The 22035-nt window shown below is 43.0% G+C and overlaps 1 protein-coding gene across 1 annotated transcript in view; it reads left to right on the top strand.

Annotated features, from left to right (window-relative positions):
* The window catches only part of LOC132392347 (serine protease HTRA1-like), a 38591-nt gene that overhangs the window by 6501 nt on the left and 10055 nt on the right, over positions 1-22035 (top strand). Inside the window, exons 2-5 of the mRNA XM_059966166.1 lie at positions 8248-8347; positions 10818-11022; positions 12848-13042; positions 19322-19354. Coding sequence (XP_059822149.1) covers positions 8248-8347; positions 10818-11022; positions 12848-13042; positions 19322-19354 — 533 coding nt within the window. The remainder of the gene's footprint in view (positions 1-8247; positions 8348-10817; positions 11023-12847; positions 13043-19321; positions 19355-22035) is intronic.

The following is a 22035-nucleotide window of genomic DNA, read 5'->3' as shown; positions in this document are numbered from 1 at the left end:
ATATTCTATTCCCTTTGAAATAAATGCCAAAATTGCATTTGCTTTCTTTACCACAGACTCAACCGAGAAGTTAACCATCTGGGAGTCTTGCATGGTGCAAGCATTTCTCATTATTGTGGCTGGTCAACAGTCTGCATTCTGCCTGGGACTTTTAGGCATTCTACCCCCTTGTCTGAGGAAGGACAGTTGTTCACGTGACTGGACAGTGTGCCTTTGGAGCAGCTGGTTCCCTGATAATGCTAGGGATCACTTTTCAACAGCTGAGGGATCACTGCTACAAATGTCCAGCTTTGGCCTTTTGCCGTCTGTCAAAACTGGGAAGTGTGCAACAGGGAATCCCCACTGCCTCTTCATAGAAAGAGATTTTGGTGGATAAATCCCAGTGTTAAGCTGCAGGGATGTCATTCTCACAGTGCTGCTGGGAGCATGCCATATTGTACCGGCTCTTAGCTGGCGAGGCTTGGAATTGCAGTGTCATTATCAGCAGCTGCATGACGTCACTTCTAGGAGACCTTGCAGTTTCACCAGGAAGTAGAGGGGCCTTATAAGAATAGCTCTGCCATATCCTCGAAACTCCAAGCAGTGAGGAAGTTTGTAGAAGCAGCTGGGACCTGTCTTTCATAGATGCATCAATACTTCCAAACTGCTTACAGGCCCTTGACAGGCTTGTTAAAAACTGGATGATTCCCCTCACTGAGGAGTCTAGAACCGGGGAAACAGCTGGAAAACAGGGGCTAGCTTGTTAGTAAATAAATGAAGAGATCTCTTTACCCAGGTGGTGCTGGATTCCAGATTGTCAACTACATAGAACAGGAAGGCTCAGTCTCGGTTCTGGGAATTCAAAGAATATGAAGGTCGTGCCTCAATAACAGAAGATCAGGTGTAATCCCAATGAATGGTGGAGCTGACATGAAAACCATAGGTTTTTATGCTCTTTATCTCTTCTGTTCTCATGAACTCCAACCATCAGCTACAGTCAGTGTTGACATTGTTCCGGGGAGCAGTGCTATTGAAAACCAAGAATCAGCTTTAGTATCACTGTCTTATAGGACATGAAATTTGTTTTGCGGCAGCAGTACATTGCAGGACTTAAACACGAGTTACTAAACAAACAAACAAATAAATAAATAAATAGCGTGATGACAAATAATGAGGTAGTGTTCACTGACCATTCAGAAATATGATGGTGGAGGGGAAGAAGCTGTTTCTAGGATGTTGTGTACAGGCCTTCAGGCTCCTGTACCTCCTCCCTGATGGTAGTAACAAGAAGATGGTGTGGTCCAGGTGGTGAGGGTCGTTATTGATGGATGCCACTGCCTTCTTGAAGATGTTCTTGGTAGTGGAGAGAGTTGTGCCCTTGATGGAGCTGGCTGAGTCTACAATCTCTGTAGCCCCTTGCAATCCTGTTAGAACGCTTTCCACAATACATCCCTAGAAATTTGTCACCTTGATGCAATCACAAAGAAGGCATGCCAACGTAAGTTTTTCTTCTTTAGCCCTTGGTTGAAAACGGCACAGAGGACGGGCCCCCTTGGGGTGCTTTAACTTTTCGGACGCAACTCCTTCCTCGATGTGAGAACTTGTCTCGAGAAAGCCAGAGATATGCATCCTTGTGTGTCTTCTGACTTCTTCCCCTCTGGTCACGCAAGATTTACGACGCTTGCTGATTGCCGTGGGATTTCAGATGGCAGCAGAGAGAAAAGCGGATGGAACGCAGGTTTAACATCTTCTGGAAAAGATTTAAAGTTTTTGTTTTATTCGTCTGGGAACAAGCAAATTTGCCAGCTGTGAGAGCAGCAAAGTATTTAAGTAAGCAGGCAGTGGAATTTCTGTCAGTTCTTCAGCAGTCATTTCTATGGCTGTTTTCATTTTGGACAGTGGAAAAAGCAACCATTGCACAGCAGAGATGATGTGGGTACTCTGCTTCTATGTAATCTATTATTTTATTATTATTAGTTTATTATTAACACGTGTACTGAGATACAGTGAAAACCAATGGTTTGTTTGTCATCCACACAGATCATGCCATACAAAACCATATCATTTGTTCATTATATATAGTTATGATGTGGGTGATCATCATCTTTCCAAAACCATGATTGTTCTTGGCAATTTTTTTTCTACAGAAGTGGTTTGCCATTGCCTTCTTCTGGGCAGTGTCTTTACAAGGCGGGTGACCCCAGCCATTATCAATACTCTTCAGAGATTGTCTGCCTGGGGTCAGAGATCGCAAAACCAGGACTTGTGATCTGCACCGGCTGCTCATATGACCTGCTCCCATGGCTTCAGTGACCCTGATTGGGGGCTATGCATGTGCTACACCTTGCCCAAGGGTGACCTGCAGGTTAGCAGAGGGAAGGAGTGCCTTACACCTCCTTTGGTAGAGGCGTATCTCCACCTCACCATCTTGTAACCACATCGAGGTAGCAAAAGGAAAATGGAATGGGGTTCCATTTCACGGATTCGGGCTCAGTTCCCGCTGCTATCTGTATGTTCTCTGTGTAGATTTCCTCTGGGTGCTCTGGTTTCCTCCCACAATCCAAAGGACAGCTCATTAGGGTCTATAAATTGTGGGCATGCTATGTTGGTGCAGGAAGTGTGGGGCACTTGTGAGCTGCCCCCAGCATATTCACGCAGTGTGTGAGTCATTGACACAAAAGACGCATTTCAATGTACGTTTTGATGTTCAAAGTTGAAAGTAAATTTATTATCAAAGTACATAAATGTCACCATGTAGAGCCCTGAGATTCATATTCTTGCAGACATACAAATAAATCCATAATAGAATAATAACTATAATAGAATCAATGAAAGATCATCTTGGGTGTTCAACCCATGTACAAAAGACAACAATCTGTGCAAATGCAAAAAGAAAGAGTTAATAAATAAATAAGCGATAAATACGGAGAACGTAAGGTGATGTTTCAATGAACATGTGACAAATAAAGATAATGTCTCTAATCTCAGAATGCAATATATGGTGTTACAGTTACAGTGGGCATTGACAATGCAAGGGCCACAGTGAGGTAGGTTGGGAGATGAAGAGTTAATCATTTGGTGTATGAGAGCGCCACTGATAACAGAAGCTGTCCTTGACCCTGATGGTCCATGCTCTCTGACTTTTGTATCTTCTGCCCAAAGGGGAGGAGAAGAGAGAATGACCAGGATGGGAAGAGTCCTTAATTACATTTGTGGCAACAGGAATTGTAGACAGAGTCAAGTTGGGGGAGGTGGTCATTGATTTGTGTTGCATTTAAAGGAGGCCGTTTGGCCTATCCTATCTGTGTCAGTTTACAGAACAATCCCATTCACCAGCTGCTTTTTGTCTGCTGGAGCCTGGTCTCTCTGTATTCGCATGAACTCTCCTGAGGTTCTACCACACAAAAGGGGCAGGTTACAGTGGCCAATTAAGATACCGACCCGCACATCTTACTGGAGCACATGGAGGAAGCCTTGTATGTAGGTCTTGCCAAAACCTTCCTGTCTGAGGCTGAATGGAATATTATTCTTGGATGGAGCATGGAATGCCAAGATTTTGCTGTTTAGCTAAAGTTTTTATTAATGAGACCTCTGATTAAGTGTACTGAAACGGTAATATCGGGGTTATTTTCATTCCCAGTTGTCACTCCATTAACACGTTTAAAGGTTTACGAATTCTTCCTTCCTGTGTTTGAAAACACAGCTGCAAGAAGCAAGTCCAGACAGCTCCTTATAATGAGGCCAGGGTCTTACAATGACACAGCAAAAGGCGGTTTGACTCACTGTGTACACAACAGTGCCTTTCAGTAGTTGTTTCACCTACCAGCAGAACCAGGATGTGGGAGGAATTGTGAACTGCCATGTGGATCCCTGGAGGAGCATGTAAACTCCACAGGGGAGAGTACCTGAGGTCATGTCTGATCTTGCCTCACAGGAGCTGAGGCACTGTGGCTCCCTAATCTTCACGTACAATGACTTTACCCTGTTGTTCATTGATCCAAGCTCCTGTTATGAAGCCTGAACAGCCTCGTCTGACTTGGGACAGGACGCGCCCTGACATCTTTTCTTAAGTTAGAAACACAGCACAGTAACCGGCCCTTCTGGCCCTTCCAACCCAACAGGCCCACACGACCCAATTTACCTACTAGCACGTATGTCCGTAGAATGTGGGAGAAAACCGGACAGGACGTGGTCACAGCAGCAGAACTGAACCTGGGTCACTGGTGCTGTCGGAGTTGGACTGCAGTGGAAATGACCAACCGTGTAACTGCGGTTGCATAGAGAAGCCCGAGCATGAAAGTACAGATCTGAGACTTGGAATGGTCCAGGTCTACACCTGATGTACAGTTCTGATTTTGATTCATGATTCCCTTCAGCGCCAGAATCGGTTGTTCCTCGATTCATCAGTAAGGAAAGCATGAGATCCCAGTGACTACAGCAAGACGTGTTCTCTTATCGATCCTCCCTGGTCGTCTCTGGGCTACTCCCAGTGCTGTGGGCTATTCAGAACAGGAATAGAATGATAGCACAGGTGACTGTGCCTGAGCAATTGGTGCAGGGGGCAGGCTTTCTGCTTTTTGGATCATTGGAACCTCCTCTGGGGCAGTGGTGACCAGTGCAAGCAGGACTGATAGCACTGTAAATGGTAGGAAACCAATATCATGGCCAGGATGTTCACTGATATTACTTGTGGGGGGGGGGGGGTTTAAACAGTGATCAAAACACCTTAGTTTTAAGATGGTTATATATAAGGATAAGTATGGAGATTACAAGAGAATATTACATTGGAGCAAGGCAAATTATGTGAGTATTAGACAGGAACTAAGCAGAGCTATTGGAAACAGCTGCTTTTGGATAAGTCCAGATCTGACGTGTGGAAAGTGTTTGAAGACCAACTGCTCAGAGCACAGGACAGGTATGTTCTAGTGAGAAGAAGGGAAAAGGATGGCAAGGTAAGGGAACCTTGGATGTTGGGAGAGATGATAAACTTAAGAAGAAAAAGGAAATATCCGTAAAGAACAGGATGCTAAAAACCCTTGAGGATTATAAATAAGCCAGAAAGTAACTCAAAAATGGAATTAAGAAAGCCAGGAGGAGTCAGAAAAGTCCTTGGCAAATAGGATTAAAGAGAATCCCAAGACGTTCTGTACATAGATCATGAGCAAGAGCATAACTAGGGAGAGGGTAGGAATACTCAAAGATAAAAGAGATCCTAAATGAGTACTTTGCATCAGCATTTACCAAAGAGAAAGGCATGGATAGCAAGGAGATCAGTGTGGAGCATACTAAATTGCAAGGGCATTTTGAAATTAAAAAAGGAGGTAGCGCTGGGTCTCTTAAAGAATATTAAGGTGGACGTTGCAGGACACCAGGTTAATGAGTGAAGCAAGAGATAAGGTTGCTGGGGCCTTGACCAATGTCTTCATGTCCTCTCTAGCCAGGGTTGAGGCCCTGGAGGGCTGGTGAGTAGCTAATGTTGTTTCATTTTTTAAGAAGGGAAACAGGAATAATTTTGGAAACCATAGACCAGTAAGTCTTGGCTCAGTGCTAGGGAAGTCACTAGAAAGGTTCTTTAGGATTAGAATTTACAAACAATTGCAAAGTCATGGCCTAATTAGGAACAACCATCCTGTTTTTATGCAGGGCAAATCACGTTTTACTGACTTGATTGAATCTTTCGAGGATGTGATAATGGCAGAGCTGTGGATGTTGTAAACATGAACTTTAGTAATGCATTTGAAAAAGTCCCTCATGGGACACTCATCCAGAAGATTAGAATTTTGGCTGTGTAATTTCCTAATTGTCTTGTTTTTATAAGACAAGGGGTAGTGGTCACTAGGACTTATTATGGATGCAGGTTTGTGACCAGTGGTGTTGTGTAGAGATCTGTACTTGGCCCTGTGCTGATTGTGATATATGTAAGTAACCTAGATAAAAACATAGATGGGAAGGCTAGAAAGTTTGTAGATGATATGAAGATTGGTGGTGCTGTGGATAGTATAGAGGACTAGCAAAGGATACAGTGAGACATAGAACAGTTGCAGATACAGTCAGAAAAATGGCAGTTGGCATTCAACCAGAACAAATAATAAGTGCTGGAATTTGGGCAGTTGCATGTACAGAGACAATACACTGTTAGTTGCAACACCCTTGACAGTATTGCTGTTCAGAGGAATCTTGGAGTTCAAGTCCATAGTTTGATAAAGTGGTAAAGAAGTCATATGGCATGTTTGCCTTTATTTGTCAAGGAATTGAGTTCAAGAGTCAGGAAGTTATGTAGCAACTCTAGTTAGGCTGTCTCTGGGCTATTTTGCTCTGTTCTAGTCACCCTATTACAGGATGCGAAAGCTTTGGAGAAGTTGCTGAAAAGGTTTACCAGGATGCTGCCTGGTTTGGAGAGCGTGGACTAACATGGAGAACGTTGACCATCTTAGCAACGCACACAAAATGCTGGAGGATCTCAGCAGGCCAGGTGGCGTCTATGGAACAGAGTACAGTCGATGTTTTGGGCCAAAACCCTATGGCGGGACTGGAGAAAAAAGGCTGAGGAGGACATTTAAAAAAAGGGAGAGAGAAACACAAGATGATAGGTGAAACCTGAAGGGGGAGGGATGAAGTAAAGAGCTGAGAAGTTCACAGAAGTTAACAAGGCCACGGAAGAAAGAAAAGAGGGAGAGGAAAACCAGAGGGAGGCAATGGTTGAACAAGGAGATAAGATGAGAGAGGAAAAAGGGGATGGGGAAATGGAGAACTTTGTTTTCTCTGGAGTAGTGGAGGTTGAGGGGAGATCTGATGGAGATTTATAAGATTATGAGAGGCACAGACAGAGTAGACAGTATCTTTCTCCCATGGTGAAATGTCAAATTCCAGAGGGCATCTATTTCAATGATTGGGGTAAGGATGTGCAGTCAAGTGTTTTTATCTACTGAGTAGTGGGCGCTTGGAATATGCTGGCTGGGGTGGTGGTAAGGCGGAGACAACAAGGCGTTCAGGTGTCTCTTCGATATGGAATGGAAGGATATGGTCATTGTGTAGGCAGAAGGGATTAGTTTAGTTAGACATTTAATTACTAACAATTAGTTCAGCCCAACATTGTGGGCCAAAGGGCCTGTTCCTTGTCTCTTCTGTTCAATGTTCTACGTTTTCCATTTCTAACAAACTATCAGATCCTAATATGCCTGACAAGCTTCACTGGGTTAACATTAACGATCTTCTGGTAATTCTACAGTTCCTGTTGTTTCCTGCTTCATTTCCATTTCTTTATGAGCCTCCTGTTTATTTTTGCTTTGCAGCAACAATGGTCCTCTGTTCCTGGGCTGTTCTGTAGCCTTTCGGGTCTTGGTTCTTACTGAAATAGTGCAAGAGATGTTGCAAGTTCTTTCCCTGTGTCTTGATTCTTGGTGCCTCTCTATAAGAACTCTTGAGCTGATCCAACGTAGGTTCCTGGTCCACATTCCTGCCTGATCACATAATCCTTGGCATCTCTTCCAATCAAATCACAAATCTACATCAGCCTTGAATGCATCCAATATTCAATAATTACTTTCTTCACAGCTCTCTCAAGCAAAGAACTACAAACCACCTTGGCCCTCTGTGAGAAAAAAAGCTCCTCGCTGACAATTCTTTCCATCCCCATAGGTGCTGCTCGACCTACTGGTTTCCTCCAGCAGATTGTTTGGTGCTCCAGATTCCAGCATTTGCAGTCTCCTGCCTCCTGATTTCCACCCAAATGCTTGACGCCTTTATTCTGTTCAACTCCCCAGCCCCGTTCTAGATTCCCTCACCAGGAGAAACAACCTCTGCACTCAGCTAAACAGAACCTATTTAGAATACTCTCTCTCCTTCTAAGTTCCAGTGAGTCTAGGCTCAGTCTACTCAATCCCTTCTTGAATGACACTTGTACATAGTCCTCCAGATGTGGCTTCACCTATGCCCTGCACAGTTCTAACGAGGCTTCAAGGTGTGTGAGGAAATTCATGTGAATACCTTTGCCTTGTAGTTTAATTCTCTGCGACAGGTGCCACCCTAGGAAGGGTGCTTTAACTAGACAGCACAGTAAAAGGGAGAGTTGGGTCTCTGGAAAGGAACGTGCAGCACTCCCGCTGTGTGAGGAAGCAAGAGGCAAAGTTCAGTGATCGTTCCTTCAATAAAAAGCAAAACCGAAATAATTCTGATCAACTCTTGCTCTGCTCCCCGCAACCCCACTAAGTGTCAGACTGCCAGTATTGTGCTGCTTTTCACTAAATGCTAAAATCTTGCCGCCTTTAGATCTCCAGCATCCCGACAGCATGCGGAACAAGTTTAACTTCATTGCAGACGTGGTGGAGAAAATCGCTCCTGCCGTTGTCCATCTTGAACTCTTTCGGAGGTGAGAAATTACTTACTGTACACACATTCACGCAGTGGCCAGTGACATAATTCGGGCTGGAGTGGGGTACATTGTGGTATTTCCCCAAGCTTTGGTGCAAGGACCACTATTTCTATAAGCATATTAATGACTTGGATGACCAAGTGTAATGGGATAATGTGAATTGTTTCCGAAGAAAATTTAATTTTCTTTCCCCAAATTCCTTTGTTAAAAACTTGCATTCCTACCTCAGAAACATTTACCGCAGTTATAAATTGATACGCAGTGAAGTAGAAATCTGGATAGATCTGGCTTGTGGCAGTGTGCAGGACAAGTTGAGTCCTTCACAATGGATTCCTTCGGACAGTTTCGAACTCAGAACATGGAGCTTCAGAGTGTGTAATGCAGGGGCTGATCTGGATACATCTCATGTGAGGGGAACAAGGATGTAGGAACTGGAGTTAGAACTGGACCTGGAAGCAAGTTAGGTATCACAGAACATTGGGCAAGTTAAAGTCATGCAGCATGTGTGACATAACTAAGTGCACAACTTTTCAAGAGTTGATGAAATTGAGGGACCTAGGGCCGGAAGTCGTGCATCTTGAAGGTGGCAGAGGACCATAAAAATTATTTCAAAATCCAACTTTCGAAGACTTGTATTTGGGAGTAAGAAGATTGGTGTGGTTCTGAGAGAACTTTTTCACCCAGTGGGCAATTGGAATCTGGGGCATACTGCCTGAGGAGACAGTGGAGGCAGAAGTTATAGTGCCATTTAAGTCTGTAGTCTTGAATTACATGATGCAGAAAGTGTGAGGCAAGTAAAATGGATATTTATTAGGCATCCGATGGTTAGTATGGATATGATGGACTGAAGGGCCATCTCTGGTTTTTCTGGTGTGTGATTCTGTCTCTAAGACTAATGGATCTTAGGCTTTGGTAAGTGGAGGTATAGATCATAAAAAGAATACAAAGCTACAAGATAAGAGTTTATTAATCTAAAACTAAGGAGCTTAGAAATTTCCTCTTGCAGAGAGTGGTGCATCTTTGGAATTCTCTGGCCTAAGGGGTGGTGGAAGCCGGATCATTTGACATCTGTAAAGTAGAGTGGATAAGTATTAACCAATTGAGGAGTAGAGGGAACTGACACAGAGGAAGTGAGGTCAGCGTCGATCAGCCAATGGTGTGACAAGATTGAAGGAGCTGATGACCTACTCCTGCTGCTGCTTTATTATGTTTTGTGCCTTAGCAGAATAAGAGAAAGATGAAGAATTATGACAAATTGCGGGAATTTTACTTTTGTGTCTTAGTTTTAAACACTTCCCTGAGCTTCCACAAGCCTCCACTGCATCACAGGGTAACTGGAAGAACTTCCTCCTTCCTCTACAATGAATTCCTGCTCTCTCCAAATTCTCAGCTTCCCACACAGCAAAGTTCACATGTGGTTACTCTCGGTGAATTGGAAGGTGTCTTCCACTTTCTAACTTATAAATAAAATCATTCCTTCAAAGGTTCAACTCCGGAAGTCTTCCTTTCTACTTCCAAGTTTATTACTAAATTTATTCCTTAAAAGTTTCAATTCTGGGAGCCTTGTAAGCCACAGTGTAAATAATGTAAATATTTACAATGTACTATACATAACTAAACTTATTTACCAACTGGCCCAGGAACTGATGCAACACAAGCAGGCAAGCCTCTGAGTGCCTCTCTATTAGGAACTCTTCACTTACTTTCTCACCTGTGAGATCACCTGTGTTTCGGGCACCCCTTTTGCACGGAAGTCCTCTGCTAATTGTAAATTAGCTTGTAGCTGACCCTCTCAGTTTTGGGGCTTTTGGGGGATGGGCAATGTGTATCTTCACTGATCTCCATATCCTGTGAGCAGATATATACATTATAAACAAAACATATTGTGCTGCAGGTAAGTTCAGGGAATCGTCTACGTCCAGTTGATATATTCGACTGAGGAAGATAATTGGATGCTAAAGGGGGTATGGTGAAGAGAGAGAAAATGGGTAAGCAGTGATTGGTGCAGTTGGTCAAATGGCTTCTCTTGTAGTATTACAGCACAGAATGAGGCCATCTGGCCCATCAAATCCATACTGACCATCTATATTAACCCATATTCCAACACTTGCCCATCGCCTTCCATGCCTGAGTGATTCAAATGCTTGTCTAGGTGCTTCTTAGCTGCTTTCACCACCAAACCTGGCGGTGTTTTCCAGAGAGGCCCGCCATATCCAAACCTATAGCTTTGCAGGATACTCCAACTGAAGCACCATTTGGTCCATGTACACCACACCAAGTTTGAGAAGAGCTATCCATGTATTCTTTACACTTTTTCCAACATCTTTTCATGGGGTAAGCAATCTGGAGAAAGGGTAGACTTTGATGGGGAACAGAAATTGTTGGAAATGTGTGGGAGATGAACATGCTGTGGAGTTATACAGTCAGCGCTGACCCTGCTCTGAGAATAATTGTGTTGCTTCTGCAGAATTCCCTTCAGTAGCCGTGAAGTCTCCGTGGCAAGTGGCTCGGGCTTCATTGTATCAGAGGATGGCCTCATTGTGACCAACGCGCATGTGCTCAGCAATAAGCAGAAGATTAAAGTGGAGCTGAAGAGCGGAGAGTCATATGAAGCAAAGGCCAAGGACGTCGACCAAAAGTCAGACATAGCCCTAATTAAGATCAACCCAAAGGTAAGCCTGCAGGAGACGGGATCATCATTTCCTGATTGGTGATGTGTAGTAAAACTCCAATTATCTTGCAATCTCTGGACTTTGGTGCTGAAATACTAACTTCTGTACGGTACCATAATAAAATTTCCAATGAACCCAGTGAGGATCGAGGGATTCTGGTAACTACATATCAAACTACCAGTATTTCTAAACAATCAAATGGTGGACTAACAGAGTTTACCATCTTTTTCATTTTTTTTTAAATCAGTTTTCTTTCCCGTACATACTTTGTTCCAGAAGACACCTTGCAACCTGAAAGATGTTGACATTTTGGCTGACAAGTGAACATGGCTCTTTCCCAGTGTGAAACTGAGCCAGTTGGGAGGTAGTTGACTCATTGATTTGGAACATGATCTCTACAGGAGCGAGACATTGGATTCAAACCCAGACTAAACTGTGGAGATGATGGTTTCCACTTGTTTGTATTTCCGCATTTTTCTGTTAGGCTTCTTTTTAATTCAGGGTTTGACGTCATATTTCAACTGATTTAAGTTAACTTTAAAGCAAAATATAAAGTTTTCAAAGTTCAAAGTAAATTTATTATCAGAGTAAGTATAGGTTACCTTGAGGTTAATTTTCTTGCAGGCATTTGCAAGGCAAAACTATACGTAAACAGTCAAAGATTGACAAATGCCAGTGTGCAATGTGTTAAAAGAAGACAAACTGCAAATAAATGTAATACTGAAAACATGGGTTGTAAAGAGTCTTTGAAAGTGGAAAGGAAGAGAGAGGGACAGAAAATTTAGATTGTTGGCAGAGGAATAGGATATTTATTGATGCACTATTCGTTACAATCCTGAAGACAGGAGATAGAAATGAATAAGATTTGGTCAAAAATGTTGCTGGATGATGATGTAAGACTGAGGAGACTACAGCTGCTGGGAATCTGAAGTCAAGGGTGCTGGGCATACTCAAACTGTGAGGCAGCTTCTGCAGAGTGAGAAACAGAATTAACGTTTTAGATCTGTTGTCCTGCTGATGTTGGGGTGGTCAACCTGAAACATTAATTCTGCCACTCTCCATACTGCTGCCTGCCTTGCTGGTTAATTGCGGTATGCCCTGCTTTTGTTTCGGCTCGGTAACCGTGCTTGAGGTGAAGCTACTTGCAGGAACTGGCCAAGCTTATTAATTTTGCTATCTGCTGGCACCCGTACACTGAGGAAGCCATAGCTCTACACAGTTACGTACCCTTTGGTCAGATACTTTTAATTTTGTTTTGCTTGTGAAGGATGAACCAGAGACCCTTGGGAAGGCGGTGGTGGCTGCCTTGAACCTCCCTGGTAAAGATGCTCCCTGAGTGAATTCCAAGATTTAAACAAAGGAACAACAATATATTCTCGAGGGAGGATTGGGTGTGATCTGCATATAGCAGTTCACTCCTGTGCCTGCTACCCTCGTCCTCCTGAGGCCACAGATTTGGGGAGTGCTATTCAAGGCAAATAGTTGCAGTATAGTTTGTAAACAGTACACACTGCAGTCATGGTGTTGGAGGGAGGGAATGCTCAGGTTTTTGGGTGGGATAATGATCAAATAGACTATTTTGTTCTGGAGACTGCCTGGTTTTAATGAGCTGCACTTGTCCAGACAAGTGTATTCCATTACATACTTGCCGTTCCTTCTCAGAGGCTTCAGTGAGTCAAAAGTGTACAGTATCACTTATCACAACCCTGATCCTTGGAGTTTGATGGTAATTATCGCTTCTGTTCGAAACTATGCACATCTTTGAGATGGACCATTTCATGCTCCACAGAATGAGCATTAATCCAACCTTGTTCCCTCTGAATAGAGACCTCTCCCAGTACTTCTGCTGGCACGCTCCTCCGACCTGCGGCCTGGAGAGTTTGTGGTGGCCATCGGAAGTCCTTTCTCGCTGCAGAACACGGTGACGACGGGAATTGTCAGCACGACTGAGCGAGGCGGCGAGGAGCTGGGACTAAAGGATTCCGACATGGAATACATCCAGACAGATGCCATCATTAACGTAAGGTCGACGGATAGAATACCCGCAAACAAAAGATACAAAAGCCTTAAGATTTATCCATGAATAGAACAGAATTTGCCCTTGAGTTTATTAGTGGAATGTGGATGTTGTTGGTAACGTGAGCATTTATATCCACCTCTCCGTGTCCCTGAGCTGAGGAGGCAGGTAGGAGTCAACTCCATTTGTGGGTCTGCAGTCAGCCATGCACCAAACTGAGTAACGATGGCAGGTTTCATCCCCTGAAAGTCATTAATCAGTCTGATAGCTTTGCTACTGGTAACAAATCTAATCTTTTCCTTTCAATTCCAGATTTAGTTAGTTACTTATTTCCCCAACTGCAGAGGAAGGAATCACACCTCCCTCCGGACACTATGGCCATAGTGGTGGCAGTCTGGATTGCTGCTTTCCTCAAATTATTTTGGGTGCTCTCCCTAGAGAACTATGCTTATGAAACACGTAACCTTCTGTGCATTTAAAAAAAAAGTTAAACTTCGGGAAAATAGGGATAAAAATTTGAGCACAGCAGAGCAGCAAATAAGTGAAAGTTTAGGCCTGGAGGAGTATTGTTTGGAGAAGGCAGAGATCTCTACGCAAGACCATTAAACACAGAGCAGAATATGGCCATTCGCCCATCAACATTGCTCTGCCATTCAGTCGTGGCTGATTTATTTTCCCTCTCAATCCCTTTCTCCTGCCTTCTCCCTGTAACCTTTGACACTCTTACAAATTAAGTACCTATCAACTCCATTTTAAATATACCCAGTGGCTTGTTCTGCACAGCAATTGTGGCAATGAATTCCACAGATTCACCACCCTCTGGCTAAAGAAATCCCTCTTCATTTCTTTTCTAAAGGGGCTGCCCGGTATGAGTGTCTCTGCTTTCTGGTGTCTAGCCTACTCCCAAATGTTTAAGCTGATAAGCTTGTTGATGTTGTTGAAAGCCAATGCTTCATTGTAGCCTACTCCCACTAATGGAACATTTTTTTTCTGCCAGCATATTGAAATTGAGTTATATCAAATTACTTTTTGTCTTGAGAGTGACAAGGTCTGTGGGACCAAGGAAAGATAAATATGTTTAGCATTGCTGAGAATTCCTCAAGGATATCCACGACTGGCCATACAGTGCCGTCAACTGACAAAGAGAACAATGTGATAGAGAATTGGGAAATCTTTAAATTCCTCCCGAGAGGCCACGGTAATTTAGGAGCAAAATACTGCAGATGCTGGGAAGCTGAAATAGAAGCAGGGGGCTGGAAATGCTTGTCAGGTCGTGCAGTATCTGAGGGGGGAGAAACAGTGTTGGCCTTTGAGGGACAGAACCAGTGTTGGCTTCTGAGGGACTGAAACAGTATTGGCCTTTGAGGGGCTATTTCTCATCGGAACTGGGACAAGTTAAAGGCAGAGCAGGTTTTAAATTGCAAAGAAAGAGAGAGGATGGGCAGGCAGAGCAAAGTAGGGAAGGGCTGCAATATTGTGGGAAGCAGAGGAGACTGACGTATGCGAGGGGCAAACAACAAGCTGTGCCTGAGGGAGATATAAGCGGGAAAGAGCTTTGTCCATGACTGATCTGTGCGCTAATAGATGGGGAGTCATTTGCATAATTGCTGGCGTGCTTTTTTTTTGCAAGCTATACAGTTTTGTTTAGAATTAATAGAATACCAACTTAAACAACTTCTGATTAAGAGAAATGATTGGTTCTGGTTTTGAGCACATCTGGCTGCAGCTGGAGCCGTTTCAAAAGCCACATGCTGGGCTGCAAGTTGTATTAAGCAGAGGGGAAAAATGTGATGAATTTACTGCTGTTGGCTTTCGTTAGTTCAAAGTCAAGGAGCACTTCAATTTTACTTTGCTGAATAAAGAAAAGTCCCACTTCATGGGAGTCAAATGGATCTGCTTAATACCGGATAAAAATAACTGGGGGATGGCTTATCATTTAAAGTGATACTCGAGGGAGTGAGAAGGAATGCGCTGCTGAAAATAAAAGAAATTAGACCGACGTGAGACTCAGTGGATGAAGGAAGACTTTACAGAGTAGTTGGGACAAGTAAAAAGGTGTTCACCAAATGCATAGGTAGCAAAGGAGTGAATGTGAGTCCTGCCAAAAGGTCTCGGCCTGAAACGTGGCCTGTACTTTTTTCCATAGATGCTGCCTGGCCTGCTGAGTTCCTCCAGTATTTTGTTTGTGTTGGTTAGAGGAGTGAATGGTTGGGAGACTACAAAGGGATTTGGAAACAGATTAAAATGATTAGGATGTATGAAACTTAAGTTACAAAGAAAACCATGATTGTTAAATGCTATTTTAGATTCAGCACCAGAAAGAAAAAGGTTGGGTTGGAAATGGGGCCTATTTGGGGCAGTGCAGGAATAAGAAAAGGGGTTCACAGCAAGGTTAAATTATTATTTTACCTCTGGCGTTCATCAGGGAGAAGCACAAATAGATATTGGAAAGAAAGATGATGAATGAAATAGGACATAAGGCATTTAAATGTGGAAGCAAAAACCCCTGGCCCAGATGGATTGCATCCATTTTAAGACACTCCAATGAAGAGATAAGAGGCATTTAATTTGTTTGAGAGAAGTGAACGTGGAAAGACTGGTGTATGACTAATGTAATCCCTACGGTTAGGAAAGGGAATAGAACATGGCCTGGCAATTAAAGCAGGAAATCCAATTGAATCCCTTTCAAATGAGGGAATAGGAGAACGTCTGGTGGCAAAGTATCACATTGAATAGCTGGAATCATAATGAATCAATAGAAAGAGAGGTAATGCATTTGATTTTCCAAAATGCTGCTGATAAGATATTCGATAAAGGGCCAATGAATGAGGTGAGTGTTGAGTTGGGGAGCAGGTAGCAGAGTACATTTCCGGCAGTTCCAGAGGGGGGGCATTTACAGAGCACATAAGTGGGGGTGATTTGTGTGGGTCAGGGCTAGAACCACTGCTCTTCTGAATTTCCATTAATGGCTTGAAATCAAAGCACCATTTCTCAATTTGCAGGTGCTATCAAATTGAGTGAGTGGTCAGTATGGGGGAGGATTGTAGTAGATTACAGGATGATATTGATGAATGTGTAGAGTGGGCAGTTAATTGGCAAATAACCTTTAACATGTAAAGGTTACATGAGTACATTCTGGTGGGAGAATAACTAATTGGTTGGTCAGAATGTAGATGGGGTAAAGGGACATACACAACAATCACTAAAAGTTGTGCCTCAGGTTAGAAGGGTCATTGAAAAGCAAACCATGCTTTGGGATTTATCTCCGGAGGGATGGAATCTGTGTCATGTCTGGTTAGGTTGCTTCCAACCTGGTTGTTAGATTATAGAAAAGGATAAGGAGTACAGGGATTATACCAGAAGTACAAGTTTATATGTATCAGGAACAGATAAACAAATTTAATGTCTTCCCTTGACTAAAAAAGGGCTGACAAGATTCCCAGTAGATGCCCTTAAAATGATCAAAACTTTTGAGTAGATAAAGAGGGAATATTTTCACTTGTGGGGCTGAGCAGACACTGATGTAGGACCTGCGCTGTGGAAATCTAATACAGAATTAGGAAGGCACTGTTTTACCCAGGGAGTGTCGAGACTGTGGAACTCAATCCCACAGATAGTAGTTTAGTCAAGTGGTCTAGATGTATTAATGGGAGGCTGAACGGTGCATAGAAATAAGAAATAGAGAGTAACACTGATGGATTTGGATTAGTAAAGTCTAGAGTCATCTCAAAATGGATTATAACTACCAGCATGGATTCTTGGGCTGAATGGCAGTTCTCTACACTTAACCTTTAAAAAAATAAGTATACTTACTAACAAGGTTGAACAATGAACAAAAGCAGTTTTTTTGCTGAATGTACAGATTCATCTTTTTGTGAATGAAACTGCTCCTTGTCTAGACCTGAACTACTTGCTCTTTTGTTTTTAAGGGATTCGAATGATTTTTTTTTGCCAGGGAAGTTGCTTTGTTGCTGCCTGCCCATTAAAGTCACTTTCCCAGCGCACATTTCTTCTAGGAAGCCTGCTCAGAAGAGCATCTGTGCGGTGCACAACATTGAGTGTAAAGAGTGATCCCTTTTCACAGAGAAACTTGGAGACCCCCACAGCCTAAACTGTCAATGAACTCCCATGCTTCTAGAAGCTTCTGAGATTCACAACTGTTAACTATCAAATGCTGAAATGTTTTTTTTAAAAAACTGGCTATCTGAAAAATGCTACCAGAGGAGTTGGTGGAATCAGATAAGTTATTACTGTACGTTTAAGCAACTTGCACAAAATGCTGGTGGAACGCAGCAGGCCAGGCAGCATTTATAGGAAGAAGTACAGTCGATGTTTCAGGCTGAGGGCCCAAAACATCGACTGTACTTCTCCCTGTAGATGCTGCCTGGCCTGCTGCGTTCCACCAGCATTTTGTGTGTGTTGCTTGAATTTCCAGCATCTGCAGATTTCCTTGTGTTTGCAACTGTACATTTAAGAGTTATTTAGAGTTTGCGTAAATAAGCAGAGCAAAGAGGGACACAATCCCAATGAATGATAGATGGGCAGAACTTCTGCATGGATCTAATGGGTCATTTCTGTGCTGTACACCTGACTGAATAAACACCAGAAAATGCCAAACATTTCAATTCATTCAAATGAATTTGGTTAAAAAATGTGAATTACCTTGCACTTTCTCACTTGTAGCTGTTTCTCTCCCTTTGGACCTCTGCTCTGACCTGGTGAGAATTCAGCAGACAGGCTTCCCTCCAAGTCTGCAGAGCTCTGGTGTCCAAATGTTTGGTCTAGTTCACATGTTAGCATCTGAATTCTGAACTTGTGAACACAGCTTCCCTCTTCCCCTGCTGCCTCCGCACACACAACATAAATTAATATTTAAGATGGACTATTTAGGACTAATTCTTCCTGGCTGCTTGCAGGCAAACCTCTGGCTTGCAGCTTAGCTTGAGAGTGAAAGAGGAAGAGAACTCCAGGGTCCTGGAGTCGTGTCCGGCAGCACAGAAACAGGCCTTGTTGGCCCAACTCGTCCAAGTTTCCCATTGAAGCTAGTCCCATATCCCTCTAAACTTTCCTATCCATGTACCCGAGTTTGAAATGTTGGTACTGTACGTGCCGCAGCCACTTCCTGTGGCAGCTTATTCCCTATAAGGACTGCCCTCTGTGGAAAAAGTTGCCTTTCAGGTTCCTGTAAATCTCTCGCCTCTCACTGTAAACCTATACTCTCTAATTATTCATTCGCTAACTCTGGAAAAAGGATTGCATGCACTCACCCGACCCCTGTGAGGTCCCCTGCCTGTTTTGCCTGCATTGAATAAAGTCCGGGTGCTCACCCTCACAAAATTAAATTCTTTGAGATGCAGCAACATCCTTGTAAACTCATCTCTGCACTCTCTTCAGCTTAATGGCATCTATCCTACAGCCAAGCGACACAATATTCCAACTGCAGCCTCACCAGCATCACCGAGGGATGCAGAATGACTAATCTATGACTTAACTGTCTTCCTTTCTCTTAATACTTCCGTTTAACTAAATCTATAATTTGATTTAAAATAAATAATTGAGAAATAATTTCCTGATTTCAGCAGACCACTGTGTCTAAAAGGTTTCCTTGCTTCTCCATTTACTGTTCGTCCCCTTATCTATGATTCACTAAAGACCAGAAATAGTTTATCTGCTTCCTTCAAAAACAAAATGATTTATACGACTAACAAACAAAAATCTGCAGATGCTGGATTTGTATAATTGACTCCCGTCCCTCCACTGAACGAGCTCCATGCTTGGGAGTGACCTTTTCCCACCACTGCAGCCAATTCATTGGCGTCTTGCCTGAATAGTGCCTCATATCAGGGGAACAGCCAGAGTATTCTCATGAGTTCAGGCATTTTGCTTCTTCTAAACGCATAACGGGCAGTATGTAAATAAACGGGAAGAAGAAAGGAAGCAACTTAATGAAGTCAGTGAAGAGTGCAGGGACATTTAAAAGAAACTGAATAAGGTTCTAAACATGAATGTTAAATTACAATATAGTAGCTCTTACAGAATATTACGCAGTGCGTTCACTTGGTCTGCTACTGGACTCCACTTAAAGTGTATTATTAGTCGTCTGGGTAACATTGAGCTGGGTAATTATTACGGGCAACAGATAGGAACTCTTTTGCAACATTTTACATTGCAGTTTTAAAGTCAACATTTCACATTTTAATAAATCCTGTGCAAGTAATAATCTTGAGAGGATTTTCCTGAAATAATTTATTAAAATCATGAAACATCTCATTTTTATTTCAGTATGGAAACTCAGGAGGACCTCTTGTCAATCTGGTGAGCTCCTTTTTAATATACAGTATTTATTTAAGTTTGCACACAGTATAAGTTTTGAAGAAATGTTTGTTTGATTAATAATATTAGCTCAGTAAAGAAAACAGCAGAGGGTTATAATTGCAAATGTGATATATGATGAAATGTGCTATTAGAAATTTAGACATTAAATTCATGCTAGTAATGCTAATAGGCACTTTAGGCAGACATTAGATTTGATCACCTGAGGGCTCCGTGAAACACTTGCTTGCAAATATTAACATGGATGAATAAATGGGGAACAGGTGTGAATGACTGTTTCTCAGCCCCTTGATCCTGCTCCAACAGTTAATAAGATCATGGCTGATTTGACCACAGACTTGCCTGAACATTTGAGCCTATGATAACCTTTCACCTTCTCGATGATCACAAATCTGTCTACTTATGATTTAGATATTCAAAGTTGGACTGTCTATTTGAGGCAGAGACTTCCTAAATCTCACATCACTTGAAAAGAAGTGTTTCTTCCCCCTTTTCCTCTATTCCCCACTCTGGCCTTCTACCTTTTCTCAGCTGCCTATTGCTTCCCCCTGGTCATCTCCTCATTCCCTTTCTCCTATGGTCCACTCTCCTCTCCCAGCAGATTCTTTCTTCTCCAGCCCTTTACCTTCCCCACCCGCCTGGCTTCACCTATCACCTTCTGGCTATCTACCTCGACCCACTCCCCCACTTTTTTATTCTGGCACCTTCCCTCTTCTTTCTCAGTCCTGAAGGAGGGTCTCAGACCGAAATGTCGACTATCTATTCATCTCCACAATGTTGCTTGAGCTGCATTATTTTCCTTTGTCTGCATTCCTGTGAAACTCCGGATATTTTAACAGTGATCCCTAGTTCCAGATTTTCCCATAAGGGGAAACAAATCCACCCCCCCCCCTCAGGATCATGCTGAGTGGTTAAATGGGATATGGGGAGGAGGGCATGAGTCTCTGTTCCCTCTTTCCACCACACTTCCCATACCTCACACTTCTCAGACAGGAGATTTTGAAACTGCTACTACATTTTTTCATTAGAACGAGAACATTAGCTGATCATTTATCATGAGCATTCGCAAACAAAAGTAAACCATCTATCACAAAGTCTCAGGCAAGGTTGTGGGAATCGGTCTGAATTTTTGGAATTGCTTACAGCGCTGGGGCAAGCTTATCTCCAGTGTGATCTGCAATGAAGCCTGCTGATGCTTTCAATGAGCATTTGCGTAGTACAGTCGAGACCGCGGCCACCTTGTGGTTGGCTGGGCCATTATGATTGCTCTGTGTTGTTATAATGTCATAAACAACACTTCCCCGTGACCGTAAATAGTGGGCACCATTTTCAGCGGCATTGGCACGCTGAATTTTAGTTTCAGTGAGCTTGCAGCAGAGGCTAACCCCCCGGGTCACATGGATAGCTCCAGATTTAACTCAGCTGAGGTTCTTTCCTGTTGTGCGAAACTTTCCTGAAAAGCTGTGGTTATTTTTATTTAAAGAATCGGGACCGCGTGCTTGTGGAAACCAAAGCTGGTGTGTGGCAGGGATGAAGATCTCAGAGTGACACTCACACACAAAATGACCTTCTGGTTTGTATTCCTTCCTGTCGGCTTGCTTTCTTATTCTGACCTGCACCCCTTCGCTTTCCGGTCCTGAAGAAGGGTCTCGCCCCAAATCGTCAGCTCCTTATTCCTCGCCATAGATGCTAACTGACCAGCTGAGCTCCTCCAGCATTTTGTGTGTGTGTTTCTCTGGATTTTCAGCATCTGCAGAACCTCTTATGTTTATGTTGAGTGACCCAGCTTGGCTTCTGGACTTTTCCCTGCTCTGGGACTTGCAGGAGAGCTTCAGGTGATTAGACTGACTTTATGACCCTGTACTGACCAGGGCAGGTTCAGGTTGGGCTATCTCCTCAATCTGCATCTGAACTGGAATATAGAGAACCTCGGCATCCAGCACTTAAACTAAGCTATTACTTGTAAACACACTTACGGAACTTTTGGAAGGCTCAGAGCAAATATTGATCATTGGCCTGCTTGGAACCAGGCCATTACCGTGACTACTGAATCTCTTTTTTAAAAAAATATTCTCCAGACACCATTCCCTTAATGAATGTGCTCCTTTTAACTGGAGGCTGTCAAGGAAGCAGAGTATTGCTAGGAAGGTTTGTGGTCCTGCAGGACTCCTCTGTGACTTTTTCCACTCCTGTTGCAAATGGCAGATTTGACTCTTTGCCACTGTGTCTTAATCAGGGTCTCCATAATACCACCAAACTGTGTTGATGCTTGGTGTTTGCATGACCTCCCTGAATGTTATCATTGTTAAGCACTTGAAGTGCCTGTGTCGACAGGAAACAACCAAAGCCAAGTTCATTGTCATATGCACAAGTGCAGTGGGAAACTTGTAGCAGTATCGTCACAGGCGCATAGCACCAGAAAGGTCAAGGTCATTTTCATATGCACAGGTGCAACGAAAAACGTACTTGCAGCAGCATCACAGGTATGTTACATCACATAAGCAGCATTCACAAGAAAAGTATGAATTAAGCATTAATTATACACAATTTTTACAAGAAAGAACACAATTTTAAGAAGAGACAAAATCCCCTGTAGAGCAAACTAATCAAAAGTGTCAAAGCAATTGGTTCAGCAACCAAACGGTTGTAGCTGTTCTTGAACT

The sequence above is a fragment of the Hypanus sabinus genome, chromosome 1 (genome assembly GCF_030144855.1).
Source record: "Hypanus sabinus isolate sHypSab1 chromosome 1, sHypSab1.hap1, whole genome shotgun sequence".
NCBI classification, from domain to species: Eukaryota; Metazoa; Chordata; class Chondrichthyes; order Myliobatiformes; family Dasyatidae; genus Hypanus; species Hypanus sabinus.
Note: the sequence above shows the minus strand (reverse complement) of the source record. Positions and strands in the feature narration are given on the sequence as shown.